The following is an 8,558-nucleotide window of genomic DNA, read 5'->3' as shown; positions in this document are numbered from 1 at the left end:
GTTTCATTGTCATTCTTTAAAAGAAGTTACCATGTCAGATTGATAACAATATACATCTGTTTTCTTTGACGATTTTACAGTATTTTATTGGGTGAGGTAGGAATGCAGCTTAACTTTTTTTTTTTTCCTTGTAACTTGCTTCCCCGTTGCTGTTTCTGGAATAATCTGTTTTCCCCTAACATACTTGAAATGCTAACTTTATCCTCCCTAGTTTAAAAAGTACTTACAATTCAACTCAAGAAGAGGGCGCATCTGGATCCTGTCACACTCCATCAGTCTGAAGACTTTCCCTTTTTCCTTCTCAGCACATCAAGTACCTCACACTCTCTCCACAGTTCTGGACTCTGTGTCTGGGGTGACGCTGATCTGAGTCTCTCAGTGTGTTTCTGTGTCTTTAATACATTAAGGTCCTACTTGTGCTATTGACTGGAAAAAGGCAAGTGATCGACAAATAATTAGGGTCCCCTTCCTACCTCTGTCATAAAAATAGAAATTTTTTTTACTTTCTGGAAATGGCTGATCTTTGAAAATACTGACCAATGTTAGACTCTTCCTTAAAGTGCTCACACATTCTCTCAATCTATTGTGCCTTTTCTTTCTCTGCGCGTGTATTTATTCAAGTCAAATCTCCTTCAGTAATATGATTGAAACTTGGGGTAAACTGTCCATCAGCAAGAATTCTATCAAAATCATAAAGTATATCTGTGTGCTGGAATGTTATTACGGATGGGATTCTCAACTGCTGAAAGAGTGCTGGACAGATGAGCCTTGCTGTGGTTATGGGTTTTGTGTTCTCCCCATAACCTTGTATGACCACACTTCCCTTTCCCACAAAGGAGCAAGAACACTCCAGTCCCATGGTCGCACCAGTAACAGTACCCCCTCCATGCCCACCAGTCTGAGTACTCCACTCTCTCACTGCAGCATCCGCTATGACCCCCCCCATCTTCTCCTCACATCTCATCCTTCTACCTACTTGGACACCAACAATTTTTCAACCACAGGGACTGAGCTCTCCATCCACTGATCCACTTTCCAAGGCCCATCACCCCTCCCCACCTGTGAAGCCAAGAGTCCCTGGGTCTTCCTGGGTATGACTCTCTTGTGCATTCCTTTGACTCCCTAGAGCAGGCGTCCTCAAACTATGGCCCGTGGGCCACATGCGGGTGTTTTTGCCTGTTTGGTTTTTTTACTTCAAAATATGATATGTGCAGTGTGCATAGGAATTTGTTCATAGTGTTTATAAAACTATAGTCTGGCCCTCCAATGGTCTGAGGGACAGTGAACTGGCCCCCTGTTTAAAAAGTTTGAGGACCCATGCCCTAGAGCCTGTCTCCCCTGTCAAAGGTGCTTAGGGAAACCCCAATTAAATCTCTGCCTACACAACAGCAGCAGCAGCAGCAGCCAGGTAGCCAAATCTGCCTGGAGAAAACCCCTACATTCCCTAGGAACCCAAACACCCTCACTGTGTGGGTCCCTACAGAGCTGGGAAGAGTGGCATAAAATGGCACTGAGACCATGATTCTTCTTCCTCTGTGCAGACCATGTCTTGGTGAGGAGACAGGCTGCAGGAAGGGAAGGTGGCAAGGTAAGAATAGCAGTGACGGTTTGGCAAAGGTCTACTACGTGCCAGGAACTTTGACAAACGTTAGCTTTGATCTCTGACATTCGAATAAGTAAATGAATATTATTACCCTCATCTTAAAGGAGAGGAAACAAGTGCAAGAAGGCATATAATTTACTCAAATATATGCAACTAATAGGTGGTAGAGCTAGCCTCTGTTGACAGCATTCTGACTTCCAACCTCACACTCTTTCCAAAATGGGAAGCTGCTTCCTAGCTTAGGGCCAGTGTGTAATCAGTGCCCAGAGCTGAGCAGTGAGCAAGTGAAATGTCTGGACAAGCATCAGGCACTGAGGAGGTGCAGGCACAAGTGTATCTGTTATAAAGGTGAGTGCCTGGGGAACATAAACAGCAGTATTAGGGACATGCTGGGGGAGGCCGAGACTGGGCATGGGAGGAACACGATCGCCAATGGCTTTGCCTTGCCTTTGTTTAAGTGATAGCAGAGTGTCCAAGGGTAGACAGTGAAAAATTAATTTTCGGCTGGAAGTCTGCCACGACTGGCTTGGCTTTGCCAATGGGATCTGATTAGTATTCTTGAGCTTTCATTAGCATCTGACGGAAAAACCCAAATGACACAAAGCCCATCCTAGCAGCTGAGATTTAACATCGTAACCCAATTTCTCTAATGCAGTTAACCTGTGATAAAATGCTGGTTAAGCACCTCCTATTCATAAACTATTTGGGGCCTCAACAAGCAAACCATTTACACAAGGACCTTGACCTTCACCTCTGCCACGCCAGGCCAGTGGACGTGCCTCCTTGCAAAGTGGGTTTGTCATTTGCTGCCGGGGTAGAGAGCTGGGAGTGTTTTTCCCAGCCTTGGTTGGACCAGAGCCAAGGTTCTAAGTGCAAATCCCTTAACATGATCTCCCTGTAACTGCCCGCTGACAAGAGCCCGCCCCCGGGAGCAGCATTTTATTGCATCCTTTGTCCCAGGTTTTCCATTTTAGGCAGAATTGATAGGGATACTAAGTATGAAAACATTCTCTGTCAGTCAAATTCTTTCGCTAGGTTTTTTTTTTTTTTTAAAAGGAGCTGGGAAGTCTTGTGGCCAGTAATAATATTTATATTGAAACTCATAGCTTGCTTCATAGGGTGAGGGCGATGGCGGTCAAGAAAGGAATTCCCTTCCTCATGTACAATTATTCTCACATGACGCTCACAAGAAAGCCAGGGAGTATTATTTTGAGCTCAGAGTAAATCCTCCAGCAGTTTCTCAGTCGCATAAGATTAGGTTAAGAACCCTTTAAAAAGTTCCTTTATGCCACGACAGTATGTTCATATCCAAATTTTTCCAAACACTATTTTCTGCTTCTAAAGAAAAAAATTGTTTCATTGATATCTTAGCTCTCTCTTCCCTTCCCTTAACTCTATCAAAGGTTTAGGGGCATTTTTGTCCACTTCCTGACCTTCTAACCCTATAAAAGAGTAGAACTTCCTATTGCACTGAAAAAAAAATTAAAAGGCTAGACTGTCTATTTAGTGAGATATTTAAAATCATTAATTTTCCAGTTAAATGTCACAAAAGGGTAGCTCTAATTAGAGTTCTCCATTATGAGATAAAAATTCATTGGTCTTCTTTTGGATTATAGTAAATAAAATCTAAAATTATTACTTAAAGAGATAAGTAATTAGCCCCAGGGATGTGACTCTTATAGGTTTTTCACCCGTTAATGTTCTATAAACAATAGATTCGGGAGTATTAAAATATCAACATGTGAGAGAACCAGTATTAGTCCAAAGCAGTAGGGAAGGAAATTAGTAAGTTTGTTCTTGTTTCTGTGAGTCTACCCTAATGTACACATGGCTATGGGAAAGATTCTCAACTTTTCAATAGTTTCTAGTTCATAATTGAGCTCTGCTTCAGGTCTATGGGGAAAATAATCTGCAGGCTGTTTGCAATGTTGAGATCTGTCATTGGGTCTCATCAGTCCACTTGGCTGTTGTTTTGAAGGACACAAGGAAATAGCCTGAGACAGGCTGAAAGGAGGAAGAATTCAGTGTTTTCTAAGATATGCCACTCCTAACACCCTCACATAGCCTTAAGACTTGTCAGGGAGAAATAAGTAGAAAGGAAAATCTGTTTGCAAAGACATCTTAGGCTACACGGTTTAGCAGACACTTTTCATAACAAGTTGATCTGTGCATTGTAAAAGTGTATTTCCTTGAAGTTTCTCCCAGCAGCACTTAAACCCTTCCATTTTATAATCTGACTTCCAGAAACCTTTGCTTTGAACAAAAATGAAAAAATATTTTTACTAGAGCCTGAAAAGAAAAATTCAGCAGCATCCAAGATATTATATTATTATATGTGCATGTGCATGTAATCTATTTTTTGTTTTCAAAAGGATATTATTCTGGAATGTAAAAAAAATCCTGAAAAACACAAAGAGGTTTCTCTGCCTTCCACTGGAGTATCGCGTTACCATGGTGATAAAACCAGCTCTTGATACCCGATTAATCAAGGTGATCCTTTGGCTTCCTGCTTCCTCCTTCCCTGTAACAGGGAGACTCACGGAAGGAAAGAAAGCCAGAGGCGTGCCTGACAGGTGGCCAGAAAAATGCCAGAGACTCAGGTTCTGCTCTCAAGATTTTGTTATGTCAATGCCTTTCACAGAAACAATCTTTTCCGATGTTCACTGTTTTGCAAAAGTGTCATTCTGCTCTGAACAATACCTTCAGAGTAATTTTATAAAATGTGAAAGATTTAATAAAAATTCAAAGCGCCTCCTTTCATGCAGTTTCCACTGCCATCTAGAGAAACCAAGGTGAGTCAAACGCCACCTCACGTTCCTGGTTGTCACTCTCCTTAGGTACGCCTGCTCAAAACATGCTGGGTCCCTCCCACCTTTGTGTTTCCCTACAACTGCTACCTACTTAGCTTTCTAACCTACCAGAAAAGTTTCCAGAACCCACTTCAGCAAAACCTTTCCTAATTGATCGGCCTGGGAGTCCCTTATTCTCTCCATCCTCACCTGGCTAGGCTCAGGAGGGCTGCTCCTCCTGCTTCACTCCTGACGTCAGCCCTTAGCAGACGCTTGATTGACGCTCTGGCAATTAACAGGGGCTTGCAGACCCAGCTGAGCATCAGAATCATCCTATGCAGAGTACTGGGCCCCATTCTAGAACTATGGAATCTAAATCTCTGGGAGACAGTCTTGAAATGCATGGTTTTAAAAAACATACAAGTGCTTCTGCTGTACTGCCAGGTTTGGAAAGCAATGATGGGTGGTTTTAGTCTGTATCTGTCCTGCCCCTATGGGTATCTGTATCTGCTTTGTTTTGTTGTTTTGAGACAGAGTCTTGCTCTGTTGCCTGGGCTAAAGTGCAGTGGCGTCATCACAGTTCACTGCAACCTCCAACTCTTGGGCTTGAGCGATCCTCCTGCCTCAGCCTCCCTAGTAGCTAGGACTGCAGGCATGCACCACCATGCCTGGATAATTTTTCTAGTTTTTGTAGAACTGGGTCTCACTCTTGCTTAGGCTGATCTCAAACTCCTGACCTCAAGCGATCCTCCTGCCTCGACCTCCCAGAGTGCTAGAATTACAGGTATGAGCCACCGCACCTGGCCTCTGCATCTGTTTTTAAGAGGGATAATCAGATACCAGCAAACATACCTGGCAGTGTTTGTTAAATGCAGATTCCCATGTACCAGCGTGCCAAGTCTACCAGATCTGACCCCGTGGGGCATGGCCCGTGCATCTAGATTCTAACACCATCTCCACCAGCCCCAATCCTGAAGTGATTTCCTTGTATAGGAGAAAATGCCTCTTTTGGAGTCAAACCAGAATACCTACAGGGACCAGCGAGTAACTCCAGTGGATGAGGCAGGCGGGTGGTGTCAGAGAACAAAGGGAAGCTGATGCCCCACAGGAAGGAGTAGGCACTGCTTAGCCTGAGACTGTTGCCATTTTGCCGTGCTAGAAACAGATCCAGCATTGCCTACGTTTTTAACTTTTCAGAAGTTTAAAGACATTCAGAGAAGTTTAATTTCCCACAATTCAAAAAATAGCCAGAGAACAAACAGCTGCCCTGGCAACTTGTACCCTCTGCCTTTGAGGGTTTTAGCCACATACCTTGGATCTCTGGTAGCGTGCAATGCCGTGCGCCATCAGGAGCCTGGCCCAGTAACCTATGACAACTTATACGGGATGACAGAACTGCAGGCATGCAAGGTCCTACGGGGTCAGCAGGGCCACTCCCATCATAATGTTGAAATCCCCCTTTAGCATTCCCGCCTCAGAGCTGACGATGCCCCAAACCACATCTCTCATCATCTCTCATCCATATCTCCTCCCTGTGCTGCAACATTGAATGTGTTTTTGCTACTTCCATGAAGATATCCCACAAACACCTCAAAGGCAACATGTCCCCAGATAAAGCTGTCACAGTCTAGTGCCAACACTTTACGTGCCCTTTTCTTTGCATTCTCTCAGTGAACATCGATCCTGTCCACGTAGCTGCCAAAGCCAGAAACCTGGGTGTCATCTTAATTCTTTGCCCTTCCTCACAACCCCTTTATTGGATTATCCACCATGTCTTGCTAATTCTGCTATCACCTGTGTGAAACCTACAAGCTGTCATCTTTCCTAGACAAGCTCCTTGCACCTTTCCCCCTGTGAACACAACACTGCAACTGTCTCAGGACCAGCCAACTTAATTTTACAAAGAAAATCCTGCTCTTTTTCTACAAGCTGAAGCCCAACTCACCTTTACTCACCTTTCCTCCTCGGCTGAGAGTTAAGCTTATTACTTAGAAAAAAATAATTTATTAAATATGAAATTCTCATATTTAGAAACAAATTTGGAAACTTACATGAAGATCAGGATCATGGGAACTGGCCTTGAAAAAAACAGGACTTTAACAATGGATCTGGTAGCCTCCGCTTTATGTGGAAAAGAAGAGGGGACTGAGAGAGCACCAAGTACAGAGATGGCTCTAGGCATCCTCTGCTGCAGGATCCCCACCCCCGGGCTTCTCTCCCAGGCCACGCGTGGATACAGGGAAACCCCAATGCCAGCAAGAGCCCCAGCAACAACTGAGACGAGCTGGGAACAAAGGCAGAGGTCCCTGTGCCCACAATACCTCAACAGGTTCTCTTCCAATGTCAAAGCAATTACTCCTAAAGGCAAGAGATTGAAGAACCAAGCACCTGTGTTTGCTAATAAGCACAGAATCTCAGGTGGAAACTTCTAGTTTCTTTATAAAGTATGTCAATCCACAGATTCCATCCTTTTGGCATCCTCAAAGAAAAATTATACAATTTGACATGAAAATTTGGCTACGCCTAAGGTAATTTTTAAGCTTCTCGAATAAAACTCTAGGAAATTAAATTCCCTCCATAGTACTACTAAAAGTGGGAACATATATTTATTAAGCAAAACAAAAATGGATTACCACTTTTGGGGTCAAAACTGAGTATTTTCTTTAATAATAAAACGTATACATAAGAACATTTCAGTGAAATATAAAACAAACATTTCTCTCCCCGTATTTTCAATAGTCTTTTCTAATACCCATAGAGAGGAAGAGATGAAAAACAAAGAAAGAAAAGCCCTGCTAGTCTGCAACTAAAGATCCAGAAAGAAAAATTTACCTATTAGCTGTCATTTCACTCAAGGGATTGTGAAATGCAAAAACACATCAATTTATTCCTTAGTAGTCAAGTGAGCAGGTGAACACCTCTTTCAGCATCTCTCTCCATATCTTAGTTTGGGGTGGTGAATAAAGAAGGAAACTCTCTAAAATGTCAAATTTGGAAAAGATACCACCTAGAAATAAGTGACAGTAATTCACAAGGATACTAAAAATAAGAATCAAGTTGCAGTATCTGTACTCAGTGACAAGGTATCAGTGCACCTTCCCAATCTTACCACTTTATCGAGTCTACATGGGTCTTCTTTAGAGCGTATATTTTTTCATAAACTGTGGAATATTTTTTGAGAAGAAAGAGTGTAGGTCATGGAGGCCGTTTGTCCTTGTAGCTGTCTGGCTGGGGGAGATCCAAGTGCGTATGAAGATGAGGGAGAGCGCGTGGCCGGGCTTTTTGCTGCTGCTCTTTCCATCTGCAGAAGCTTTGAGCACATTTGTCAGAAGTCAGACAATGCCAGCTCTTTTGATATTAGGTCTCTGGGTGGAGCTTTCAAAATCATTCTTTGTTCCACTTTTCCTGTATTGTCAAATTGTGCCCAATAGGTGGTCTAGAGTGTGAATTTCAAACATGGGCTATTAATATGCCCAAAACTGTTGCTGCAGAAAAGAAAAAAATGTATATATATTAATTGAATCCTGGTCTGTTCTTACTCATCATATCACACGTGTATCTCCCGTGTCCTAAAACGATAGGAAATGATTTGTAAAACCGTGTGCAATCTTCAGGTGAATAAACCTACAGGTTTTAAAATATCTATTATTTATCGTTATTAAAAGTAATTACTATGTTACAACAATTTTCCAACAAAAACCACACAGAGTTAAGTATAGGTAAACAAACAAACAAACAAACATGGATAATTTTGTCATCCTTTCTTTCATTTACCCTGGTCTTCCTGTCGGAATGTGCATGATCACTAGCAACATTACTACTTCTGTAGACACTTCATATTTTAACATTCTTTGTAAATGTTCCTCTTTAGAATATTTTTCTCATGAGTGTTTTTTGGGGAAGGTCACTATTATTTCCATCTTATAGATGATATATGGCAATCATAACAGTATCTACCCTCAAAGGATTGGTCCAGGGATTTATTAGGTCATCTACCTTAAGTGTACAGAGTATTTGGCACATTGCTTATTGTGTACTCAAAAACATGTTAGCGATTAATACTATATAAAAGTATTAGCCACTATATTAAAGTTATCAGAAGTCCATTTTAAGCAGGCCAATCTGGTTTGGGTCTTCCTCTGGAACTGGACAATTCTTCCCCCCAA

The 8,558-nt window shown here is 42.3% G+C and overlaps 1 protein-coding gene across 1 annotated transcript in view; it reads right to left on the bottom strand.

The window, feature by feature from the left end:
- Positions 1-7,042: 7,042 nt before the first annotated feature.
- The window catches only part of LOC105862089 (coiled-coil domain-containing protein 169), a 105,008-nt gene continuing 103,492 nt past the window's right edge, over positions 7,043-8,558 (bottom strand). The window contains exon 20 of the mRNA XM_076009484.1: positions 7,043-7,877. Coding sequence (XP_075865599.1) covers positions 7,857-7,877 — 21 coding nt within the window. The 3' untranslated portion in view covers positions 7,043-7,856. The remainder of the gene's footprint in view (positions 7,878-8,558) is intronic.

The sequence above is a fragment of the Microcebus murinus genome, chromosome 13 (assembly GCF_040939455.1).
Source record: "Microcebus murinus isolate Inina chromosome 13, M.murinus_Inina_mat1.0, whole genome shotgun sequence".
Classification (NCBI taxonomy): Eukaryota; Metazoa; Chordata; class Mammalia; order Primates; family Cheirogaleidae; genus Microcebus; species Microcebus murinus.
The sequence above is the reverse complement of the archived record's forward strand: the minus strand, read 5'-3'. Positions and strand labels throughout refer to the sequence as shown.